Source organism: Rana temporaria, chromosome 9, assembly GCF_905171775.1.
Source record: "Rana temporaria chromosome 9, aRanTem1.1, whole genome shotgun sequence".
Taxonomy (NCBI): Eukaryota; Metazoa; Chordata; class Amphibia; order Anura; family Ranidae; genus Rana; species Rana temporaria.
Genome location: NC_053497.1, coordinates 111,240,343 through 111,267,902, shown reverse-complemented (window position 1 = coordinate 111,267,902; position 27,560 = coordinate 111,240,343). Strand labels below are relative to the sequence as shown.

Here is a 27,560-nt window from a genome sequence, read left to right as displayed (position 1 = left end):
ATTATAACCCAGTTATTCAAGAATCCTGTCTTTTAATGGATTCAGAGAAAAGTACAAAAAAAATCCTGTTCTTTAATTAGGCCTGGAGAGGGTGTCTCTCATTCTTTTTCACTTTTTTTCCTCATAGCACTTCCCTAAAAGAGGAAGAATTAAAATATGTGTAATATATATATCTTATAGCACTAATTTGATGACTATTGGGCTACATTCACATGGCCAAAAGAACAGCATTTAATCCTGGAAACCTTTTCTTCAAAGCTTAACTACACCCAGAATTGTGTTTTTAGTGGTGAATTGAGTGGGGAAGTTACTATCTGTATTGATGTTTTATTGCTGTCAGTTACTCCACTGGAAAGATTTCACCTCACTGCGTGTGGCAGTAAAATATCTTTGACACCAGAATGAAAATCCTGAAACGTAGTTGGCAAAAAATAAGCTACATTTCTCAGAGTCAAAAAGCTGCTAATGTGCACATTACCAAATTTCCCATAGTTAGGACAATTAAACACAATAACATTTGGAGGTTTCTTTGGTACAGCCTACAGAAAGTTCAAATCATCTTTTTTTTATTTCAGGAATCAAGAAAAACTTTTTTCATTTCAGATGAATTGTTACATTTGTTTTCCATAGGCTACAAAATGCTAAAGGCAACCCAACAGCAGATGGTCTGGACAACCACCAATCTATTCCTGTACTTCCAAAAGACAATCAGACCAAGTCTACACAAGAACAGCAGATGATATATAGTCTTCCAACAAAACAAGGTAATTTACTGTTAGAAAGACAGGAGTTCACGAATCCCCCCCTGTACAATTTTTTTTAAATTACTGTATTATCAACAAAAAAATTAAAAACACAGCACTCAATGCTGAATGGTGGCTGTGGCCAGGTTGTGCAATCATTAGGACTGTTTTTAAGGGTCATGGTTAAATTAAACTCTAACAGAATCAGTATCACACAGAGCACAATCATTTTTCAAAACCTGAAACTCTTCCATTACATATGCTTTTCAGTCTACCATGAAGAATTTCATAAAATAGTGACTACTTAGCAACCATCTATTATTGGGACAAAAACACTTTGGTCAGAAGTATTGGTGATCAACTGCTGGCTGAAGCAATAACCCCTTTAACCCCTTTATCTGGTAGATAAAGTAGTTGACAGCAGGCTTTTTTGGCATCTGCTGTTTGGCAGAACTTTTATACTAAATTATAAAATTGTGCCAAAGCCTGACCTGACTTTAAAACCTTTGGTTTTTAATAGATTAAAGATAACCAAAATACAATCCACTGAACAGCAGGCTGAGAATGCAGGTTTTCCATTTATTTATTTTTGGTCTATTGGTTACGTTTCCTGAAAGGTCTCTGGAATCAGCGGCTACATAAAGGGTCACCGGGGCCCTCAGTCTTCTCAGACCTTCGAATGAACAACTGTGAGTTTACTACTAAAGTGCGATCCAACTTACGAAAATTCTTTGTGCTACCATATTGAAATCTAAAAAGTGGAGCATGTTTAAGGAGAGGAGAGCTAGAGAAGAGAAGGAGGAGTGGAGAGATAGACAGAAGGAGAGGAAAGAAGAACAAAAAGGGACAGAAGTAGGAGAGGAAAGAGGAGGCACAGACTTTCTGGGATAAAGGCAGAGCTTTTTTTTAAGGTGAAGAAGCCCAATGGGAGCCCAGACTGTTTTTTCAATAGGAATGATGTTGTATGAGTTCCTAACACAACATGGCCCCTTTGGGCAAAAAAAGATCGATATTTTGAATGAGCTGCTGTATAAAGACATGTTTCAGTGATTGGTCATGCCTTTTTGGCAGTCATTCAATGGAGGGAACTGTAGGCTGGCTATGTTACCTCCCTCCAAGAACTCCTAGAACCTCCAGAAGACACCTAGTTGCACCCCTTGACACAACCAACAGAATCCTCTCCTTACAAAAGGAGGAGCCAATGGTAAAAAAGTTTGGCTTGGTCTGTCTGGCCTGGGCTGCCAATTACATCCCCCCATGTAGCAGGATGATAATAATGATTACTTCCACAATTCTCTTGGGCCTCATTCACGTGGCTATCCAGGGCCATACACCGATTAGATCAGCATATTTGTGCGGCAGGTACAGCCAGGTGAGTACATGAGAACAGCCGTGGACTATGCCAGTCTGTCATTATTTGTCAAGTCTGAGCTGCCTTATCTGATCGCAAACACCTGGCCCTATCTGCTGCACAAATATGCTGATCTGGGCAGTATATAGCCCTGAACAGCCATGTGTATGAGGCCTTCTGGTGTCTTTGTTTAACCCAAGCCTTTAAAATAAGAGTCTTGGAATATACAGGTGCTAAAGTGAAAATTCCACAAATGCAGACTAGCAGAAGAAAGGCTCTTCTCACTGATACTGCTTCTTATATAAAATATTTGAATAAAGTCATCCAGCACCTTTCCAAAGGTGTTCATCAACACTAAAAAGAAAGGCACAGTACCTCCAACATCCATTAGTGCTAGAATGTTTTCTCTAGCAAATAATAGTAAATCCCCTTTGCCACAGAGATCCTAATTTGACAGTGCAATCGCCGGCGCACTAACCCCCACTGGGTTTCAACATTTCCTCTCCCCTCCACTTACCAAGCCTCGCTCTCACTCTGGCTGTCTCTGGCTGTCTCCTGGATGACACCAGATGCCATTCACTAGTCCCATCTCCTCTTGGCCTCACCCTGGCTACAGCTCAGAGATCCTTCTCCCAAAGGTTCATAGAAAATACACACCCTCCCCTAACTACCACATGTGACCCTTAAGCCCACCCCTTCTTTAACCACCAGGCTTTACCACCATGTCTAACATCCACTCCCCCTTCCATAAACATATGTCTGATCCCCATATCCTCCTTTAACAATATCATTTAACCCTAACCCCCTCCCTTAACCACTATACCTGACACCCATGCCCTCCCTTAACCACCTCACCTGACCCTTCTCCCTACCCCATAACCTAATAACTGCTTAATCCCATACTCACAACCTACCCTAAACAACTTGCCTGACCCCCATCCCAATTTGTCGGTACTTTTTTTTTAGAGTTAGATTCTATTGTTCAGACATTTATCGAGCAATGGGTTGTGGTATACCAGATCTGTCTCCAGTCCTACAGTTTTGCTGAGATCTTTTTCCCAGTGCCCCACATATTGTAGAGGTTTTGGGGTCTGACTTTCCAACAAAAAATTATAAACTGTGGATAATGCCTCTAGCTGTTCAGTTTTTGAGGCATATGCATTCAAATTTTGTCAGTGTTTGTATTGAAGACAATTTAATCGTGGTCATTGATATGATATTATGGTGCCATGCTGCTACGCCAATAATTTGTAACGTGAGATCAAAATATATCCATAAGAAACATAAATTGAAAAATAGGCCTATAGTAACATATATAGCACACTAACATATATTAATCTCTTGTGAACCACCTCAGTACAGACCCTCCCTCCAGTTGTGCCAACCTACCAGATTGAAATTTACTGACACGACACCCAAAATTTACCGGCACAGCCAAATTTTTACTGCCATTTTCAAAAGTTACAAAACTACAGTTTTAGGTGCAAATTTCAGTATTTAGGGTACAAACAAGTATAATATGCAATTAGCAATATGATTTAAGGTAGATATTAAGGCAAAAAGCATTAATTAACCACTTGCTTACTGGGCACTTCTGTCCAGACCAATTTTCAGCTTTCAGCGCTGATGCACTTTGAACGACAATTGCGCGGTCATACCACCGTGGTAGTGATGGGCACTGATGGGTGGCAGTGATGGGCACTGATAGACAGCACTGGTAGGTGGCACTGATTGGCACCAATGGTGGTGGGAAATAATAGGTGGCACTGGTGGGCACTGTGAACACTGACAGGTGGCACTGGCAGGGGGTTTAGATTGGCACACGAGGCATATGTGCCTCCTTCCTCTTCTGGGCCGATGTCCGATGTCCCTTGCACCTAAGCCGGTGATCGGCTTTTTTTCTCCTCACGCTCCTCACGATTACCGAGCTTTGTTTACATCGAGTGATCAGCTGTCATTGGCAGACAGCTGATCACGTGGTAAGGGGCCGGGACCGGCCCCTTACTCGGATCTGTGATCACCCGAGTCTCAGTGACTTGGGTGATCACAGCGCGTGCAGGGGAGAACATCTATTGACGACCTCCTGGCAATTGGGGTCCGTGCTGTAGCTGTTATTCGGCTATAGAGCGGACGAGAAGTGGTTAAATAGCTTAGGGACAGGGCAAGACATTAGAATGGGCAGGCACACACAGATGAAACTGACTCTAATGCCCTGTACACACGATCGGTTCGTCTGATGATGGATGGTCTTGGCCAGCTCCGGATCAGAACTGCGCATGCGCAGTTTCGAACCGAGGGTCACAACCATATTTTTTTCTTTCGGCTATAGTGCGGCTGGCAAGTGGGTAAAGTGAAACTGAAGTTCAGTAAGAAACAGTAAACAGTGAACAGGCAGGCTTTTATTGTAGAGAAGACATGCAATGTCTCCTCTGCAATGAAATCCCCCTACCTGTCTGCTTACCATCCTCTCCGGTGCTGTAGCCTGAGTGCATATGCAGCTCCACAGTGCTGGTGCAGGAGTGACGTCATCCCCCATCGGCCAATGAAGAGGCCTGAAGACTGGCACTCCAAAGAAGATGTTGACGAATGGCCTTTTGACAGGTAAATATTCACCCTTTTGTTCCACTTTAAGCCCTTCCCACTAGAAAAACAACACATTCAAAGGTAATTTAACACACTTTCTTGATGCTTTTTCAAAAACACATAAATGCTCTAGGTGTGTTAATGAGCGGTGCTTTGCTGTTTCTAATCAACACACGTGAACAATCCCTTAAAGGCAAAATAAACTGCTTATGCAGGTTTGGGGTGTCCATTGATGAATACAATCTGTGCAGCTTTGACCAAAGTTGAATAATACCCTTGTTGTAGGTATAGGCCATTTACATACTTCATGGGTCCTGACTGAATAGATCCCAGAGATGACATAACCCTCTCCGGCCTTATTGCTAGGATTTCGCTAAAAGACTCTTGGTTGTTACTCTTCACCTCTATCATAACTAGAGACAGCTCTCAAACTCAGAGCTACTGCATCAGGGGAGATAAAGAGCATGTGAGGAGGTTTGAATCAGAGAAAAAGCGAACTCCTGTGATGGTGAAGGTAAACACTAAGACCCCTTTCACACTGCCAGTGGGCCGCGTTAGCCCATTCATTTCAATGGGCAGGTGCGGTGGAGGAGCAGGGTTTACACCGCTCCTAAGTTGCTGCTTGCAGGACTTATTCTAACGTCCTGCAAGCGCACTGCTCCAGTGTGAAAGCCCTCAGGCTCTCACACTGGGGCTGCAGGGGAGGAGTTTTTTCAGGTGCTATTTTTAGCCCTTTAGCACCTCCAGTGTGAAAGGGGGCTAATAGCTGTGATGTCCTAGCAACATGGCAGGACGAGATGATGAAATCTCTGGGAGTTTTTAAATCAGGCTTCAAGAGGCATGTAAATGGCCTACACCTTTAGCAAGGACATTATTTAACTTTTATCAAAACTGTACAGTTTGTTTTTATCTACAGAAAACTTGACTTGATGGAACTCTTGACCCCAAAATCTACAAATTGGCCTCTTGACCCCCAAGATCTAAAAATAGATTGACCTTTTGACCCCCAAGATGTAAAAATAGATTGACTTCTTGACCCCCAAGATCTAAAAATAGATTGACCTCTTGACCCCAAGATCTAAAAATAGATTGACCTTTTGACCCCCCAAGATCTAAAAATAGATTGACCTTTTGACCCCCAAGATCTAAAAATAGATTGACCTTTTGACCCCCAAGATCTAAAAATAGATTGACCTCTTGACCCCAAGATCTAAAAATAGATTGACCTTTTGACCCTCCAAGATCTAAAAATAGATTGACCTTTTGACCCCAAGATCTAAAAATAGATTGAACTCTTGAACCCAAGATCTAAAAATAGATTGACCTCTTGACCCCAAGATCTAAAAATAGATTGACCTCTTGACCCCAAGATCTAAAAATAGATTGACTTCTTGACCCCAAAGATCTAAAAATAGTTTGACCTTTTGACCCCCAAGATCTAAAAATAGATTGACCTTTTGACCCCCAAGATCTAAAAATAGATTGACCTTTTGACCCCCAAGATCTAAAAATAGATTGACCTCTTGACCCCAAGATCTAAAAATAGATTGACCTTTTGACTCCAAAGATCTAAAAATAGATTGACCTTTTTACCCCCAAGATTTAAAAATAGATTGACCTCTTGACCCCAAGATCTAAAAATAGATTAACCTCTTGACCCCAGGATCTAAAAATAGATTGACCTTTTGACTCCAAAGATCTAAAAATAGATTGACCTTTTGACCCCCAAGATCAATGAGTGAGGGGGAGATGGCCCTCACCCGTCTACATATTATTGCATTGTTTTTTATGCAATTTAGTGCAAAATATGAGATCTGAGGTCTTTTTGACCCCAGACCTCATATTTAAGAGGACCTGCCATACTTTTTTCTATTACAAGGGATGTTTACATAGGAATAAAAGTGATAATTTTTTTTTTTAAGAACAGTTTAAATTTTTTAAATAAAAGCTAAAATAAATAAGATGTTTTTTTTTTTTTTAAATGTGCCCCGTCCCACCGAGCTTGTGTGCAGAAGCGAACGCATACGTGAGCAGCGCCCGCATATGAAAACTGGGTAAAAGCTTGTCGCCATTCCACGAACGGGCTCAACTTTGAAGCCTGACATGTTGGGTATCAATTTACTCGGCGTAACATTATCTTTCGCAATATAACAAAAACTTGGGCTAACTTTACTGTTGTCTTATTTTTTAATTCAAAAAAGTGTTATTTTTCCAAAAAGAGTGCTCTTGTAAGATCGCTGCGCAAATACGGTGTGACAAAACGACCGCAATTTTCTTCTCTAGGGTATTAGAAAAATATATATATATATATATTGTTTGGGGGTTCTAAGTAACTTTCTAGCAAAACAAAAACAACTCAGAAAGAGGCTCGGTCCTTAATTGGTTAAAGCCTCATAACTGCCCTTCAATGCCTGCCATGAATATTTTAGGTGGACAGTGTCAGTCAGTAGAGCAGTGGACAGTCGCATAGGACACTGTCAGTAGGGCAGTGGACAGTGTCAATAGGAGAGTGGATGGTGCCTGTCAGTAGAGCAGTGGACGTGTCAGTAGGACAGTGGATGGTGCTTGTCAGTAGGTCAGTGGACAGTGGCATTGGACAGTGTCAGTAGGGCAGTGGATGGTGCCAGTAGGGCAGAGGTTAATGTCAGCAGAGCAGTGGATGGTGTCAATAGGAGAGTTGATAGTGCCAGTCAGTAGAACAGTGTACATGTCAGTAGGACAGTGGATGGTGCTTGTCAATAGGGCAGTGGACAATGGCATTGGACAGTGTCCGTAGGGCAGTGAACGGTGTGCGGACCTCCTATGTAATAGATTAGCTTGCCAGTGGAAATATTGCCAACATCTATATTTTAAGTGGGCAGTGGACAGTGGCATGAGACAGTGTCAGTAGGGCAGTGGATGGTGCCAGTGGGGCAGAGGTTAATGTCAGTAGGGCAGTGGATGGTGTCAATAGGAGAGTAGATGGTGCCAGTCAGTAGAGTGGTGGACGTGTCAGTAAGACCGTGGCATAGGACAGTTTCAGTAGGGCAGCGGATGGTGCTAGTCAGTAGTTATTTTCATTATTTTTACAATTTTTAAAAAAAATTTTAGATGCTCTGTTGGGGGGCTTTAGTGAGATATCATGGATATCATGGGTCTAAACCGACCCCTGATGCAGTGTTGCCAACCTACCAGATTGAAATTTACTGACACGACACCCACAGCCAAGTTTTTACTGCCATTTCCAAAAGTTACAAAACTACAGTTTTAGGTGCAAATTTCAGTATTTAGGGTACACACAAGTATAATATGCAATTAGCAATATGATTTAAGGTAGATATTAAGGCAAAAAGCATTTTTTTTATTTTATTTTTTCGATTTAGTAATTAACCACTTGCTTACTGGGCACTTCTGCCCAGACCAATTTCAGCTTTCAGCGCTGATGCAGTTTGAACGACAATTGTGTGGTCATACAACACTGTACCCAAATTACATTTTTATCATTTTTTTCCCACAAATAGAGCTTTCTTTTGGTGGTATTTGATCACCTCTGCGGTTTTTATTTTTTGTTAACATTTAAAAAATATATATATATATATTTTTATTTTGCTATAAAATTTTGCAAACAGGTAATTTTTCTCCTTCATTGATGTACGCTGATGCTGCACTGATGAGTTGCCCTGATGGGCTACACTGATGGGCTGCATTGATAGGCACTGATAGGCGGCACTGGTGGGCACTGATAGGCGACACTGGTGGGTCGCACTGAAGGCACTGATAGCTGGCAGTGATGGGTGGCAGTGATGAGCACTGATGGGTGGCAGTGATGGGCACTGATAGACAGCACTAGGTGGCACTGATTGGCACCAATGGTGGTGGGCATTGATAGGTGGCACTTGTGGGCACTGATAGGTGGCACTGGTGGGCACTGTGAACACTGACAGGTGGCACTGGCAGGGGGTTTAGATTGGCACACGAGGCATATGTGCCTCCTTCCTCTTTGTGGCCGATGTCCCTTGCACCTAAGCCGGTGATCGGCTTTTTTTCTTCTCACGCTCCTCACGATTACCGAGCTTTGTTTACATCACGTGATCAGCTGTCATTGGCTGACAGCTGATCACGTGGTAAGGGGCCAGGACTGGCCCCTTACTCGGATCTGTGATCACCCGAGTCTCAGTGACTTGGGTGATCACAGCACGCGCAGAAGAGGACGTCTATTGACGACCTCCCAGCAATTGGGGTCCGCGCTGTAGCCATCATTCGGCTATAGCGCAGACGAGAAGTGGTTAAATAGCTTAGGGACAGGGCAAGACATTAGAATGGGCAGGCACACACAGATGAAACTGACTCTAATGCCCTGTACACACGATCGGTTCGTCTGATGAAAACAGACCATTTTCATTAGACGAACCGATCGTGTGTGGGCCCCATCAGTTTTTTTCCCATCGCTGAAAAAAAATAGAACCTGTTTTAACATTTTCGTATGGTTAAAAAACGATAGAAAAAAACGATCGTCTGAGGGGAAATCCATCGATCAAAAATCCACGCATGCTCAGAATCAAGTCGACGCATGCTCGGAAGCATTGAACTTCATTTTTCTCTGCACATCGTTATGTTTTACGTCACCGCATTGGACACAATTGGATTTTTAACCGATGGTGTGTAGGCAAGACTGATGAAAGTCAGCTTCATCGGATACCTGATGAAAAAATCCATCGGTTCGTTTTCATCAGACGAACCGATCGTGTGTACAGGGCATAACAGTAACACAGACAGCAGTGTGCAGCAGCACAGATGATGATGATGACACTTTGCCGACATGACACGTCTTCTCCTGAGTCACAGTGACAGTCTCTCTTCATGCCAGGTGGTCCCTTCACTCCTCTCCAGTCCAAACAGCACTGACATTCCCGCTCCCAGCTTGCCTTGCTCCCATCCCAGAGACCTGCACAAGAGGCTCTTCCACAAAGACATTACATGACGTTCAGGCACTGCTTCTGTCAGACCCGCCCTTCCGCCAGTGCTGCCCAAATACACTTTATCAGACACTCGGATGGTCTTGGCCAGCTCCGGATCAGAACTGCACATGCGCAGTTTCGAACCGAGGGTCACAACCATATTTTTTTCTTTCAGCTATAGAGAAGACATGCAATGTCACCGTGTTGGACACGATCTGATTTTTAACCGATGGTGTGTAGGTCAGACTGATGAAAGTCAGCTTCATCGGATATCCAATGAAAAAATCCATCGGATTAGATTCCATCAGATATCCGATCGTGTGTACAAGGCTTTAGGGTCTTTCAGAAAAAAGATATTGCCAAACACAAGGATTTATCTAGCATCTAGCAAGACAGAAAAGTGTGAAAGATGAATGCTAGAATGAAAATAACATAAAAGCCACTTTGCAGTTAAACCAAGTCTATTGACTGTTAAATGCAAGATGCATGCAAGGACAATTTCACTTTTGGTAAAAGCCCCCCCTCAACTGTTCCCAATTCCCTCATCTTGCTGAGCTGCATCCATGTGCAGAATTAGCTGGGATTATTCCTGTAAAAGCGGTGCATCCCTGGGCAGTGCAACACAGTAAAGATCTTGGGAACAGAATAAGTGTATTTGGGGGGATGGCTGCCACATGAAAGAGAGTGGGGTAACAATTAAAGGACAACAAATTCTCTAAAAGTAAAGTTGTCCTTTAAAATTCAACTCAAGCATACTTCAGAAATATTTTATTTAGAACTAGTGAATGTACATACTAGAATTTTCCATAATGATAGTAAAGTTTTTTGAAAAACACAGGACGTTATTATTATTTTTCATTGTTAAAATGCCATCTTATAAAAGTTTTTTAACAAGAACAATCTTTCTATTGTTATTTGTTGCACCATTCTGGATCTCAGCTCCTCCTTTTTGATTGGATAAAAATTCATACCCTAAACCAATCAGCGTCAGAAAGAGAAGATGCTGAAATAGATGTGGATGGCTGACTATTCAACCACATAAATCAGAGTTCAGAATACAGTTATAATGATTAATGTTTTTATCAGAGGATTTATCACCAGCACTATCGCATGGATAAAAATATTAACCTGCATGACTCCGTGGAGCTGAGCGAGGTGGTAATAATGTACATTATGCATTACAGATAGAGGAGATGAGCGCAATCCTTTATCAGCAAAGAGCAAGCCAGTGACGGGATCACTCCAGAGCCCTCTTACTAATCTGTGTCAGGAGTTTCTGATGTCGAGGGAGGATCTTGACAATCACTCACAGGTAACGTGGCAAACGCCAACCCCTGCTTTGCATTTATTATGTATAGCCATTATGCATTCACATACATTATAATAAATCACTGTGGCTCTTGCAAATATGCAAATTGTACTGGTTTACATGTGAAACTGTTTTAGAAACTCCCCTTTAAAAGGTGCTAGTAATCAAAGACCTTAATAAACTCTTGCTTGTATCTTGTAGTTGACCAAATAAACTGGTTGGGGTAATATTATATATTCGTACAGAAATGTATGTGGAATACAGGAGGTCGTCTGAGCCCCTTGTGTGTTTTAGGATAGGTATTTTTTTTAGGGGCAGTCCAGCCAAAAGCGATCAGAGTTCCCATTGTCAACTTAAAAATGTTTTATTACCTTATCCTATCATGATCAAATGGATCAGGGAGAGTTTACACATGTTAAAGTGGAGTTCCACCCATAAATATAACATTACATCAGTAGTTTTAAAAAAATGTCATTAGTCCTTTACGAATTTTTTTTTTTTTTTTTAGATGCCTTCAAAGTGTTGTTGCTATTTAGAATAGTTAATCTTCCTACTTCCTGCACCTAGGTGCTTAATGCTTCCTAACTTACACCGCACAGACTCCTGGGAATGTAGTGGGTGTAACTTTCCAGGAGTCTGTGCACTCCCCAGTCTCAAAGAATCATGTGACTTGGACAGCACAGGTGCTGAAACCTGATCTGACACTGCTTGTGCAGCACTGAGCATGTGCTAGATCTGCAAGGCTGAAATCCAGGAAGTCATACAGTCTGGCTTCATGATGCCCACACTTAAGATGGCCCCAGTCAATTTCTATTTTATAAAGTGTCTAAATGCTGTAACAACCTAACAAAACGGACCTTAGTTTACAGACTAACTTTACTAGAATACATTAAGCTTGTGTATTACAGGGGTATTTATATTTAAAAAGTGAAATTGTGGCAGGAACTCTGCTTTAATTATTATTTATATGCAGTGAAGCTGCTAAATAAAGGAAAGAGTAATATCTTAAAGAATCTATTCCAATAGTGCTTCATTTTGCCTCTTCCAATTGCAATGCCTGCCTGTCTGTCTTCTACAATTCTAATGAAGCTATGCATTTTATTAAGGAAAAGCTGAAATCTTCTAAAGAAGATAACCTGGCCTTATGTGTCGGTATAAAAGAAACTCACATTGTTCCTGAAAAGGAAAAAAGGTAATTATACTTATTACATTACAAATTTTGCTCAAGATAACATTAACTATGCATTGCCTTAGGAACTACACTAAGCCCAGTTTGAATTCAAAATGGTCACATAACATAACTTTTTCTAATTTTGTATGTAGTGTATTGTAGGACAAGGACATTCTAGCAACTAAACACATTCTAGCAGTGCAGGAAAAAACGATGAAATGATACAATGGACTTTGGAATGCAGTGACCCTGCTCAAGCTGTACAATTAATCAACATGATGTAGTGGCTGGTGAGGGCACAGACATAAGTTTTTTTTTTTTTAGGGTGTTGAGTACTAGGTTAGCTCTTCTTGTTCTTATGTCACAAAATAGAAGGTGGAAGTGCTAACTGGTTATAATGAGTGGTTTCAATACACATAAAAAAATAAATAAAAATCTATTTATTTTATTAGATTGGAGTTAGTTAAACTGAGAGCCCTGTAGCTTTGTGCTGGTATTTGTTTACAACTATAAACTCTCTATATTTTACATTTAGGACACAAAACAGAACACTATAGAAAATGAAAAGGAGAAAACCCATATGGAACAAACAGTGCCCATAATTATATCTAAAAAAAACAAAACAAGTAAAAAATGTGCAGTGAAACCAATACAACAGGCATTAAGTCAGCATAATAGGTACACAAAGAGTGGGCAGTGTCAGCAAGCAATAGAATCCAAAGTCTGACAATAGGGTTAAAAAGCGGTAAGATTTTGATGGAGGCACACTCAAGGCTGCCGTCAGAGGGGAACAGAAACCATGTTCCAATTCTATAGGAAAACGACAAGGGAAGAGGCGCCTCTGGGTGTAGTAGTTTAAAACACAATTTTATTGTAAACATTAGTATTGGTCACTCACATTTTAGAGGTGACAGGTAAGCATGTAAAAACTTCCATGGAGGGAAGGAGATGTATCATCCGGTCCGTCGCTCACTTTCTGGTCCCGCTGGGCGCTGTGTCGTGGAGTAGTCTTCTCACCGCTGATGGAGGAAGCCGACTGCGATGGAAGGACCTCAAACGAGGCTTGGGGCACTGATGGAAGGCAGGTGGAGGGTGATGACGTCACCGGGTATGCAACGCGTTTCCGAGTGAACGGTGTGTGACGCGGCTGCCGCTCTCCTTTCTCAAGACATGCTTACCTGTCACCTCTAAAATGTGAGTGACCAATACTAATGTATACAATAAAATTGTGTTTTAAACTACTACACCCAGAGGCGCCTCTTCCCTTGTCGTTTTCCCATAATTATATCTACTGTATGTATTTTGCAATGTCCTTTTTTAACTTTCCACTTTCATTTAAAGAGAAAATATGGATTTTCAAGGTCACAAGATGATGAAAAAATCTGAAAAAACTGACACCTTGGAAAAGCAACAGAGTAAGAGAACCTGAGAAGTAAATGTGCAAAGTTGTAAAAGTTTTTTTATATATTTGAAATTTTAAAAAGAGCATACGCTTGTTAAAAAGAGAATTAGAATATTGTTGTGCCTAAATATAGCAGTTCCGCTACTGAACATACCAAAGTGTTGCCATTTAGTGTTCAGAGGTCATTGATGTCTAGATGTCAAACCAATTTTAGCAACAACATCATGTGTTGGTTACCTTGAAGTGGAACTGAATATAAAAACTGAAGATTTGCTATGTTACCTTGGCAGTACCCTAAAAATCTACCTTTTCTCCTTGAATGTCTCCTGAAAAATAAAAGAGCACTTCCTGGTATGTGAATGTGCCTAGAGCCTCCTGTACCTACAGCCCTAAGGCTGTATATCTGAAGTTTATGATCTAAGGCACTGCTGCGCTGACTGCTAGCCTTTGGAAATTTGCTGCTTACTGTTCTCTTTGCTGTAGACTCTGAAAACCCTGCCTCAACCACTGATGATAACTTCCACGCAGAGACACAGTGCAGAACAAGGCATGATAAGCCAGTAGTGGGAAAAGATTAGCTGCAGGAAGACCACAATCATTATGGATGACTAGTCCTTTGCTCTCTGGTGAAATTTTTTGAGCAGAATTAATTTGCTCTTTAACTCTCTCTCTCTCTCTAAAAAAATATTTTATATATATATATATATTTGTTTTTTGTTTTTTTTTTATTCGTTTTTTTATTAGTGCAACTTTATCTGACCAATGAACTATTGAAGCTGAAATCCAGGAATTATCTTTTTTTTTAAACTTTGCATTGGTCCTGCTTGTTTACATCTAACTCTTGGGGATGCAAAAATCCACTATACTAGCTTGTTCTATTAAAAGTTAGCACTAGTCTCCTCGATGTTATACTTGAGCAGTTTGCTGTTTGTATCCTGGTCACAGTGGGTCACTCGCTCTGCACCTCTACCATTCAGACAACGTCTTGTATTTATTTTAAATAGATACATGGCATTCTCTATTTGGGTGAGACAAAGATCATGACATTATGTATCCCTCCTTTCTGCCTCTCACTAAGGCGATGTTAAACATACACACAAATTTAAAAAATGTGAAGCTTATCAATTTTTAAAAGTGATGACTGGCTTAGTTTGCCTTTTTAGACTTATTTTTTCATTATTTTCAGATCCAGCCAGTAAAACACTTAATTGGACAGCAACACTGTTAGTTTGGGTAGTGTTAGATTTACTAGCAGATTTAAATAGACATGACTAAAACTTTTTAAGCAGTTACAGTACAGTTACAGATGTTTTTCATTTTGGGATAATGGTTTTACATTGCAAATAGAAGTTGATCATTGTGGGCATCCTTGTCAGTGATAAATGGTTTGTTTCAACCCTGCAACTGACAGTTTTGCTGGACAGCTTGGTCTTTAAATCTAAGTTGAAAAATACCTGACTTACTGGCTGGATCAACAGGTGAAAATAAAGGAAAAAAATTAAAAAGGAAAGTAATGCAGCCACCACATACAAGATTTGGTAAGCTGCAATATATTATTATTATTATTATTTATTTTTACTGCTTTAAAAACAAGAAGATCTCTGTAGCTGAGTTATCAGCTCCATTCATTCATAGCAGCCATTACATATGGGTATGTGCTCTGTAAAAGTGAGTTTTTACATAATTAAAAAAGCAGCAACCTGTAATGTATGTGAATACGTTTTGGGTGGGCAAGAGGAAGTATAGGAAGAATTATCATAATAATATGATTTCTAATGTTGCAATTTCAGATCTCAATGTGTTAACTGCAGACAAAGGGACCACAGAAGATACTAAATTGGCGTCTGAAATTGGGAATGACAGGATACTGAAACCTTTAGAATCAAATGTTCCATTTCAGGTGCAGGAAACTGGCACTCTTCTATCCTCTTTTGCAGAATTTCATAAAGTTTCTGCTAAACTCATTACCATCTCAGAAAGTTCTGTCTCTGTATCAGATCAGGGGCAGGATGATCAGGACACAGAGAGTGGCGATTCAGATGTGTTTGACATGGAATGTACTGGTATTCCAACTGAAGGAAGGTACAATTTTGATGAAGAGTCGGTCTCTCAGCCATTTGACCCAAATCTTGGACAAAGTGACAAAAATAATATAATTAGATCTGCTTTTCACAATGGTAAATCTGTAGAAGAATCTTCTAACCCTTCCACTTCTCAAAAAGTATCCCTGAATTCCAGAACTGGGGTAACTTTGGTTATGGAAGAGACAAAAACCCAAAAAGCACCCTTGGCATCTGAATCTTTTCCAACCTCTGAAGATGTGACAGAGTCAGATTCTAAAACATACAGCATAGAACATTTACTTGAAAATCAGGATGACACCAGAGTCAAAGTTACAGACCTACAGAAATCGACATCAATGAGTCCAGAAAACATCAGTAATGTGGCAGGGATGAGTTTATCTGACACTAAAGACTGTACAAGAATGACGGAAACCAATGTGAAACAATCTTTTACAGAAAATGTAATCTCGGGGAAAATTGAGACAGCGCCATTTTATGCTACAACCTCAAAAGATTTATTTCAGATTAAAAGCTTTCCACATCCTAGTGAAGGAGAAGTGATATTTATCACAGATGAAGTCCTACTGCCTATTGAAGACACCTTGTCAGAAATCTTTTCTCCAATTGATGAAAAGCTTTCCTACGGAAGTGAAGACTTGTACTCTGCAAAACAGGATCAGAGCGAAGAGCTGCCTCCTCTGCCTAGAGACACAGATTCAATTAAAAGTGATGATATTGACTCAGAGGACTTCCCTACTCCACCAGAAGAAATAGTCTTCTCTGGAACAGAAAGTTTGCACAGTAGTCCAGAAGCTAGCCTAATTGAAGAAATCAATTTACTATATGATAATTTATTAATGGAAGATGCTCTTGTTCCAACATCTGAATCAGCTTATAAATTGCCCAATGATGGATACTTTGAAGCCCCACCTGCAGAGCCTGAAGAACAAAGGAATTTACACAATGTTGTGGGGCATCGTACACCATTCTTAACTTTATCAAAGGCAGAAGAGGATATGCATGATCCTTTGTTCAACTTTGAGATTGGCGATAGGGTATTGGTAAAACTTTCCAAGCCGGGTACACTGAATTATAAAGGGTCAATGGCCTTTAGGGATGGCTATTGGGCGGGAGTAGTTCTGGACAAGGCTGAAGGAGACAATGATGGAACTTTTGAAGGAATAAGGTATTTTGATTGTCCTGTGCAGTGCGGTGTTTTCGTAAGACCTGGGCAAATCTCACATCTACTGTTTGATGATCAAACAGATTTAGGCACTCCCACAGATGACAATAATGCATCTGGTGAGGGTCCATCTCCCAGAAATGTCAGACCTCAGGATCAAGCAGGTTCAAATACAATGCAGAAAGGACAAAATAAGGATGATAAAAAAGAACAAACATCAGAAAAACACATAAACCAAACTAGGTCATGTTGTTTAAAACCATCAGAGGCAAGCATTGATAAAAATATTACTGATACCTGTGGTATATACTCAAATGGTGTGAAAATAAAGCCTTCGAATGCAGACTGGGACCCTGGACAGGGTTTGCAAATAGGTCTCTTTTGTGCAATTGACACTGACAAAAAAATACTGCCATGCCTTCTTCAAGAAAAACAAGAAATATTGGTTCTAAAGGTTACAGACAATATTTTCAATCGAGTTTTGTCAGATGTACTTAAAAAATTTGCTAAAGACTCCCAGCAAAAATTCAACACAGGCAATGTAAAGCAGCTTAGAAAAAACACAGAGGAAAACAGTAAAAAATATGCTTTGGTTCAAACCAAAACTCATGACATGCTGCAATCACGTACTACAAATGGGAGAGAGTCAGGTGGATGTGTGGAAAACAAAGCTCAAAAAAAAGTAATGGAGTTTATAAAAGAATGCATAGAAAAATATAACAAAATAATAAAGAAGAAAGGAAAGAAACATTCTTGTCCTATGGATGACTCAATACCTTTACAGGTATGCATATCATGTGAAATATTTATAAATTGCTGTTTCTGTTTTCCATTGTTAGGAATCCTAAAGCTGGCCATACACTGAGCAAATTTCATCCAGTTGCTAATGAACTGGATAAAATTCAATCAGTGGGTTGCCCGGAGACGGAGGGGTGGTCGATCTGGAATTCTGCCCTGTCCATTTTACTCATAATTACCAAAAGTATTGGGATGCCTGCCTTTACAAGCACAATAACTTTAATGGCATCCCAGTCTTAGTCTGTAGGGTTTAATATTGAGTTGGCCCACCCTTTGCAGCTATACCAGCTTCAACTCTTCTGGGAAGGCTGTACACAAGGTTTAGGAGTGTGTCTATGGAAATGTTTGACCATTCTTTCAGGAGCGCATTTGTGAAGTCAGGCACTGATGTTGGATGAGAAGGCCTGGCTCATGGTCTCCACTCTAATTTATCACAAAGGTGTTCTATTGGGTTGAGGTCAAGACTCTTTGCAGGCCAGTCAAGTTCCTCCACCCCAAACTCGCTCATCCATGTCTTTATGAGCCTTGCTTTGTGCACTGATGCGCAGTCATGTTGGAACAGGAAGGGTTCATCCCCAAACTGTTGGGAGCATGAAATTGTCCAAATGAAGAGTTCCCTTCACTGGAACTAAGGGACCAAGCCCAACCCCTAAAAGTATTCCCATACCATAATCCCCCCTCCACCAAATGATTTAGGCCAATGCACATAGCAAGGTCCATAAAGACGTGGATGGGCGTGTTTGGGGTGGAGGAACTTGACTGGCCTGCAAAGAGTGCAGTCCTGACCTCAACCGAATAGAACACCTTTGGGATGAATTAGAGCAGAGACTATGAGCCAGGCCTTCTCGTCCACATCAGTGCCTGACCTAACAAATGTGCTTCTAGAAGAATGGATTGGAATGCAATGAATAACCATTTGCAATATCTTTAATATAGAAACAGCTAGGTTTGCTAAGGCCCCGTACACACGACCAAACATGTATGCTGAAACTGGTCCGCGGCGACGACGCGGACACGCCCTGCGTATTGTTTACGCGCGGACTTCTGTACGATGGTGTGTACAACCATCGTACAGAAGCCCTCTGGCAGACATGTACGGTGAAAACGGTCCGACGGACCGCTTTCACCGTACATGTTTGTTCGTGTGTACCCGGCCTTAAAGCTACAGGTGTTGCATATTTTTTTACATACTGTATCTACTCCAGTTTAGGCAACAAAACCATATTTGTACTTTTAAAGTGTAATTTTTGTTGAGAAAAAACATTCATCTCTGGGTGTAATTGTAACAAATAACAAACTTTGTTGCAGAAGCCTACCTTTTCTGCTCTGAAAAAAAGGCTGTATTTCAATATATCGTTTGCAGACTATGTTCAATGGAAGGGTCATTATAATCACCTGGTGCATGTTTAGTGTTCTGTTGAGAAAATCTGCAGGATATGTAGCTCTTTAGAAGTATTTAACCCTTGTACAGTATCCCACTCAAACTATAATGCCTATTGCAGGGCATAACTAAAATGTTACTTGTATCTTAGTACAGATTTCAGGAGCATTTGCAGGCCTGCTCTATCATAGCTGCTGGTTCCAGCATCCTGGTTTTGGCTGCGGCATTCTACTTGTATGTCTGTCAACCTGCAAGGTGATTAATGTGGCCAGTTTCTGGGTGGAGACCAAACCTGATTTAAGCCAGCCAAGCCTGCAGTCTCATGCCTGTGATTGCATTTGTTACATGTGTTTCAAGCTCCCTGTTTGTCTGATATATTGGATTCCCTCGTTGACAACCTTGGATCGTATATCGACTATTCTCTGAATTCTGCCTGCCCTTTGACTTCGTATTTCAACCCTGACTATTTTGAACCTTTCCTGTTTGCCAACCGAAAGTACCTGTTTACTTTGCTCAGTTTGCGCATTGCCTTGGCATGGTAGCCAGGCACTATAGCATTGTGTATAAGTCTTGGGGGCAACTGAGTATCGGTAGGCCTGCTGGCCTTATAGGAACAGGGACTGTTATAAGTGAGGAAAACAGAAGCCAGCTATAGTGTCTGACCACCTTTGTTGAGGGGTAAGCGTGACGTTATCACAAGAGAATTTGTCTGCTTATACTGTGGAAACCATGGCCACTTTGCCGCCAGCTGCCCTAATAAGCCGGGAAATGCCAAGTGTCTAGTGCGGGTGGGGTCTGCTTCTTTAGACTATACTGTTCCAGGTTCCCCCAAAGACAAACTGTTTGTTACTGAACAACTTAGTTTTACAACTTAGTTCTGCCTAGTTTTCCTTTCACCTCTCAGCTTTCATAGAGTCTGGTACCACTAGTAATTTCATTAATTGGAACCTAGAACACCATCTACAAATTCCCTTATCTAATGTGCACAAACCCTTTACAGTCTTGGTACAGTTCATCCTCTGTATCTGACCCTGTGTTCACGGCGTACTATCACTTTCCTTTCCTGGCTGTCATTGATCATGTGCTGATTCATTACTACAGAAATTATCTCTATAGTATCTCACCTTATTGCCGACCAGCATATCTGGGTTGTCCTTGTCATGCTTTTCCCAGGCACTGCCAGAGGGTCACTTTGCCTCCCTTTGGGACTTGGAATGATGCTGCTGCAAGTATTTTAACTTTTTGGCTATCGTTATCTTTATACTGAACGGTTTATTTCTCCTCAGTCAAACCTACTGTATGTACACCCCTGTTGAAAGGATGATATCCTGAAATGCGTTGGGTGCTTGTAGGGGATTACCATTGGACAATCACTGTTTGATCTCTTTCCATGATGTATTGACAGTATACAGTATTGTGCTTATATGCCTTGCTTTTATTGTTCATGTTGTACAAATATTAGTCAAATCTGCCTTTTAACTATTGTTCGGAATAAGATTTGTTATACTTTTTATACAGTATATACAAATTTTGTATTTGGTATATTTAGGCCTTTAAAGTCCCCCAGTGGGAAATTCCTTCTTATTTCTTCTATAATGTATTGGGGTGTTGGCCTAAACTTCTATCACTGACTTGGCCAAGGTCAATCCTTTGTCAAACCCTTTACTGTCTTAGCTGTTGATAACTCTCCCTTGTCCATGGGCCTAGGCATCGTATCTATTACTCTGACCATTGGGAAATTTCATAGGGAGGCAATCAGCTTCTACTTAATAACATCTCCCGCTTATCCCCTTATCTTAGGTTATCCTTGGTTTAAACTTCATAATCCACACATAGATTGGGCTACAGGGGAGATTAGGTCCTGGTCCCAGAGCTGCCTTCAGAACTGCACTAAAACTGCTGACCAGTTGCCCATTTGTAACCAGTGGCGGCTGGTGCTCAAAATTTTTGGGGTGGCGTAAACAAACTGAAAAATACTGAAACAAAAACATCAAATGCAGGCACTGTGCCCATCATATGCAGCCACTGTGCCCATCATATGCAGCCACTGTGACCATCATATGCAGACTCTGTGACCCATGAAATGCAGCTACTGTGCCCATGAACACCTAGCAGCGAAATGCTTAGTGAATTATAACGCAACATTCACATTCGCAATCATCTATAGGCCTCCTGGCCCTCTGGCCCAATTTTTCTCTGATTTTGCCGATTTCTCTATGCAACTTTCATTGATTTCCAATCATGTAGTGATTCAGGGTGACCTAAACCTGTGGCTAGACGATGTACGGAACCAGGACGCTCAAGATCTCCTGGATGACATGCAGGCTTTACATTTCACCCAGCATATCAAGGAACCCACTCATATCAAGGGCCACACTTTAGATGCCCTTTTCCTATATGGTCTTTCCATTTCAAAAGTGACGATACAAAAAATTGTGTGGTCAGATCATTTTTTGACTTCGTATGTTCTTCCCGACTTTGCTCTCAAAGGAATACAGGCGGGTAATAACATGCGTAAGTCAATCCCATTTCGAAAACTTAAGCCTGTGAACTGTGATGAATTCAAGAACTGCTATATTAAAACCGACAACGAGATTGAGGAGAATAAGCTTGTTGACGATCTCGAAGAAGGTGTTCTCCAATTAGAGAGTGCCTTGGACGATTTTGAATCTAGGCTCAAAAAATCATTGAACGAAGTGGCGCCCTTTCAGGTGGCTAACAACCGACCGAGATTACAGAAATCCCAACCGTGGTATTCATCTAGCCTCCTCCCTCTCAAAAAAAAGAGACGGTTCTTGGAGCGAAAATGGCTAAAATCTCAATCTGGACAAACAAGCCTACCGCATACATTGCAGAGGTTATGCCAAGGCAGTAAAAACGCTAAAAAGAACATATTATAATACCAAAATTAGCGTTGCCCCTAATCAAACGGGAGAACTGTTCGCCATAGTCCGGGAGATTTTTGAGCCAAAAAGATTCCACTCCAAGATTATGGCATCCCCACAACTGTGTAATGATATCCACCAGTCTTTCATTTCAAAAGTGGAGAAAATCCGTGCTCGATCCTCCTTAGCACCCCCTTGTGCAACATCAAAAGCCAAAACCACCCCGGAAAAACTACAGAAATTTTGCCTAGTATCAGAGGAGGAAATCAGAGCTATCATCTCAAAACTGAAACCAACCAGTTATCCTGATGACCCCTGCCCTGCCTGGTTCATTCAGAAGCATGTAGACACTCTGGTTATTGACATCTGTAGAGTAATTAATTTGTCCCTCCTCTTGGGTATAGTGCCTTCTAGATTCAAGAGAGCAATCATACTCCCATTATTGAAAAAAGTGTGCCTGGACCCCACGATACTTACCAACTGCCGCCCCATTTCTCTACTGCCTTTTCTATCTAAGGTCCTGGAGCAGGTTGTGTTTACCCAGCTGCAGGAGCAGTTTGAGTCACACGGTCTGTTCCATGACTGTCAGTCGGGATTTCGACCCGGTCGCTGTACGGAGATGTCTGCCCTAGATATGAGGGAACGTCTGCTGGGTGTCCGCGATGCGGGGGGGTCCGCAGCCTTGGTGCTGCTGGACCTCTCTGCGGCGTTTGACACCATTGACCATTCTATCCTTCTCTCTAGAATGCAATCCTTATTTGGCTGTGAGGACGCAGTGTTAAATTGGATTAGATCCTTCCTGTCCGAAAGAACGCACTCCATAAAAATTGAGTCGTACCGCTCAAATACCCAGTCATTGACCTGCGGGGTACCTCAGGGCTCTGCCCTTTCTCCTTTATTCTTTAACTGCTACATGCGCCGACCTCATTACCAGCTATGGTCTAGGCTGCCAGATCTATGCGGATGACACACAGATCTTGGCAGACCTTGCAAGTGGACCTAATATGCCTGAGCAGCTGAATAAGGGATCATCTAACATCCAACAATGGATGGACTCAAACAGGCTAGGCCTTAACGCCGACAAAACTGAGCTTTTGCTGATCGGCCCACAGGCCAACTCTACCTTTTTACCTGCCTGGCCATCCTCGTTTGGCCCTGCCCCAACTCCAGCTAAGCAGGTAAAAAATCTGGGTATAATTTTTGATGCTGAACTAAGCTTCGTACCTCACGCAAAATATTGCATAAAATCAGCCAACTATCATCTGCAATTATTACGGAAAATTAAGAATCTCTTCACTCAGCACAACCGTATGATCTTAGTTCATGGACTTATCCACTCTAGGTTAGATTGTTCTAACGTAGAAGTGGATAAAACGATTGCAGATTACACAGAATCATGCTGCAAGACTAGTCACAAACTGCCCAAGGCGGAATCACATCTCCCCGGTGCTTAAGAATCTACACTGGCTCCCGATAGCAAAACGGGTTGAGTTCAAGGCACTCTGTCTGGTGTTTCGGGCCTATTGGCAACTAGGTCCGATGTACTTATCGAATATGATACAACACTACTGTCCACCCAGAGTCGCTCGACTGACGCCCTGTTAGCAATTATTCAATCTAGTCGATCAGCTTCAAAGGGTGGCCGCCGGCTCCAAACACTGGGGAACTCTCTTTGGAACCAGCTCCCTCATCAGCTCCGAGCATCCTCCTCCTTGATGGCCTTCCGTAAGGGCTTGAAAACACTTCTTTTTTCACAAGCCTACAGATAGAGACTTGGCCTTCCAAGCCCTTAGCAGGACGCTGCCTTAATTCCAGGCTGCGGTCCATGGTCAGGGAGTAGGGATAGGCTTTTTGTGCCCTGACCCCCCCCCCCCTTCTTCTTATATTTCTGTTTATTTCTTGTCTGTTCCCCTCTTTTACTTAGATGTCCTAGTTTCTTCTTTTTGCTCTTGGGAACTGGATACCCCCAGCTTGTTGGTAAGCGCTTAGACGCGAGTTTCACAACTCGCATTCGGCGCTCTATAAGTATTTATTCCAATCCAATCCAATGAGATGCAGCCACAGTGCCCTATCAATTGCAGCCACTGTGCCCATTTGTAAGGGATCTGAGGGGTGAACAGCCGGCTCAGACAGTCAAGTAAAACAAAAACAGCTTTTTTCAGCAAAACGTCAAAACAAACAGAAGAAACGACAGGCTTGTCTTGCAATACAGGTGTACATATGGAAAAAGGTTCAGTCTCGGCACCCACAGGCTGGTGTGCACAGTACACAGCTCTAACCAGAGCAACAGTCTTTTATATAGTTTAGCTCACCCAGCAGGCCACAATCCAGCAATGGATCCAAATAATAATTAATTAATTAATTAATAATTAATTAATGATTTACATCACAGAATTTGTCCACATTCTTACCAGTTATTTTTTGGGGATTGTTATTTTCTTTAAATTGTTTCTAGATTATGCACAGGTTTATTTCACATAATTTTAATTTTTTCCACTTTAACATTGTGTATAAGTCCTGGGAGCAACCGAGTACAGGTAGGCCTGCTTGCCTTATGGCAAGCAAAGTGAATTATTAATAGCATTAAATTACAATATAGCTTGTGTAGCAACTGAATATGTTACAATATTTTTTATTTGCTATAATATTTTTCACTAAGGTAGAAATTATACTTTATGTACGTGCTCTTTACAGCAACAAAGAATATCTAAGTAATGTCATGTAATTCATATCAGTCTTAGGCTGGCTACAGATGCCTCTGTAAGCCAGAGTGTGAAGGTGAAACAAAAAAAGTTTTGCCTTTTTATAAATAAATTACTTCCTCCCAGGTCTAACTCACCATTGGAATACAGCCATGTTAGGACTCCTCAGCTTCTACAGGTGCTGTGGCGAGTCACTGCCATCAGCACTGCAATATATGTTTCCCCTGGCCCACTGCCATCTGACTTTACTGGAGGGATGTGGACGTTAATGATGCCACAGCGCATGCGCAGGACACTGCCCAGAAGTGACTTCACACACATGCACGACGGCACCCAAACCGACATCTTGGAAAATCGCTCTTTGCCAGGGGGATATCAGAGGAGAAGGTATTCCTGGTACTTGAGGAGGACCAATAGTACTCGTAAAAAACATGGGGGCACCCACCCACATGATCAACCCCAATGGGGGCAAAAAAAAGGTATTGGAAAAGGTTTCCGAAGGAATAGATGCAATGAAGTAAGGGTGCAACGGATCAAAAAACTCACGGTTCGGATCGTTCCTCGGATCGGAGCCACGGATCAGATCATTTTTCGGATCACCACCACCATATATAGTCCCCACTGTAATATCCACATCTCCCCCCCACTGTAATGTCAACATTTCCCTCCACTAATATCCACAATCCACATCTCCCTCCACTAATATCCACATCTCCCCCCACTGTAATATCCACATCTCCCCCACTGTAATGTCCACGTCATCCCCCCCACTGTAATGTCCACATCTCCCCCACTGTAATGTCCACATCTCCCCCCATCTACCCCACTGTAATGTCCACATCTCCCCCCATCTCCCCCACTGTAATGTCCACATCTCCCCCACTGTTATGTCCACATGTCCCCTCATCTCTCCCACTGTAATGTCCACATCTCCCCCCATCTCCCCCACTGTAATGTCCACATCTCCCCCATCCCCCCCACTGTAATGTCCACATCTCCCCACATCTCCCCCACTGTAATGTCCACATCTCCCCCCATCTCCACCACTGTAATGTCCACATCTCACCCATCTCCCCCACTGTAGTGTCCACATCTCCCCCATCTCCCCCACTGTAATGTCCACATCTCCCCCCATCTCCCCCACTGTAATGTCCACATCTCCCCAGTTGGCGCCGCTCTGGGAAGCTCACCTAGGCCGCTGCCAGGATGTACCAAGATGGCCGCTGCTCCGGAGCTAGGGCCTTTCCTATGGGCTTAATCCGCGGATCGCGTGGTGTGCCGATCTGCGGACGTTGACCCGTTTGGATCACGGATCAATGACGACCCTACAAAGAAGGGAGAGTGGTGACCCTGCACAATGCCCAGTGGGTATGGTGCCACCATAGGGAATAGACACCATGAATAACACCCCACTATAATTACACTTTTTTTTGTGATTTTCCTTCGAGGCTCATGCACCTGACTGGCTTTTCCTCAACAGGTGGGTGGCCATACAGACGCGTGGGGTGTCATCCTTCCCATACCCGCTGGGCATTGTGAAGGGTCGCAGCCCTTCCATTTAAAAGCATAGGTATACCGATTAAAACGCAGCTAACTCCCGGAATGATCATTTAAAAATATACAAACACTTTCTAAAGCATAAATCAGTATAAGGTTTATACAAAACATATTATGTATAAATAATAAGGATGTAATGATCATATATCAGTGGGGCTGTTGCTCTCACAAAATAGTGAAAGTTCTTTTAATATCTCTGTAAGTGAAATCTGTAGAAACCAGAAACATGCCATAAAAACGTAGATATTTACAAGGTAGTAGTGCCTTGAAATTTTCTGCTATGAGCTTGGTATTTTTTATAATTTTTTGGTAAATTTTGCAATTGTAGGGCTTTGGGGTCTGGTCACAAAATTGGGATGCAGTTTACAAATGTTTACACATGTTTAGTGGTTTTCAGCTGTAACTGTAGGCTTTTGAAGGCTAGAGGTGCCCAACAAATTATTTTTAAGTTATGATGAGCATATGTGTTAAACATTGCATCTATTTCCAGGGTTCTGAGATTCGCAAGGACATTGAAAATGCAATTTCAAAAATGAAAAAAGAAAAAATCACCGTTTTCTCTACCATTGCAGACAGGACCTTTGAAGATATTCTCACACATTCCTTAAAACTGATGGAGAATATTGGGCAACATAAATGTTGTTAATTTGTCCTAGGTAATGTCCATAAAATTTGTATTTAGAGGATTGTATACGTTATTCCAGTTGCTACCGTGTTTTCCCGAAAATAAGACCGGGTCTTATATTAATTTTGGCTACAAAAATCACACTAGGGCTTATTTTCAGGGGATGTCTTTTTTCTTTACGGTATGTACAATAATCTGCATTTGTTCAAATACAGTCATGTCATCATGACGATCTTAGAGTGGTTGTAACCCCAAAAAGAAAAAAAAATATATCCTGATCCTTTAAAGCATGATAGCCAGCACAGTGACCCACCGTAGCTCTTCTCCACTCTGAGCACTGCAGAGGAAGGGACCACTGACGTTGGAGAGGAGAAGATCTCCAGCCGGTCACGTGAGCGCCCAGCGGCACTGTAAGTAAGGTATTTTCCAAAACAAAGTTACAAAAAGGAGACACACTGAACATTCTATAATATTTTTACAAAACGGATTACGTTTTTATGATGACTTTAACTAGGGTTTATTTTCGGGGTAGGGCTTATATTGCAGCCATTCCCAAAAATAATGCTAGGTCTTATTTTCGGGGTAGGGCTTATTTTCGGGGAAACAGGGTATTAGAGCTACTTGGAACCATCTATAAAAAATATACTGTATCTCACAAAAGTGAGTACACCCCTCACATTCTTGTAAATATTTTATTTTATCTTTTCATGTGACAACACTGAAGAAATTACACTTTAGTGTCAGTAGTAAGTAGTGTGAACAGCTTGTATAACAGCGTAAATTTGTTGTCCCCTCAAAATAACTCAACACACAGCCATTAATGTCTAAACCGCTGGCAAGAAAAATGAGCACACCCCTAAGTGAAAATGC

General features: G+C 41.6%; 1 protein-coding gene across 1 annotated transcript in view; it reads left to right on the top strand.

The window, feature by feature from the left end:
* The window catches only part of CCDC187 (coiled-coil domain containing 187), a 122,747-nt gene that overhangs the window by 89,057 nt on the left and 6,130 nt on the right, over positions 1-27,560 (top strand). The window contains exons 23-28 of the mRNA XM_040324132.1: positions 631-764; positions 10,799-10,926; positions 12,030-12,115; positions 13,436-13,509; positions 15,287-17,526; positions 26,556-26,721. Of these exons, the coding sequence (XP_040180066.1) occupies positions 631-764; positions 10,799-10,926; positions 12,030-12,115; positions 13,436-13,509; positions 15,287-17,526; positions 26,556-26,711 (2,818 nt within the window). The 3' untranslated portion in view covers positions 26,712-26,721. The remainder of the gene's footprint in view (positions 1-630; positions 765-10,798; positions 10,927-12,029; positions 12,116-13,435; positions 13,510-15,286; positions 17,527-26,555; positions 26,722-27,560) is intronic.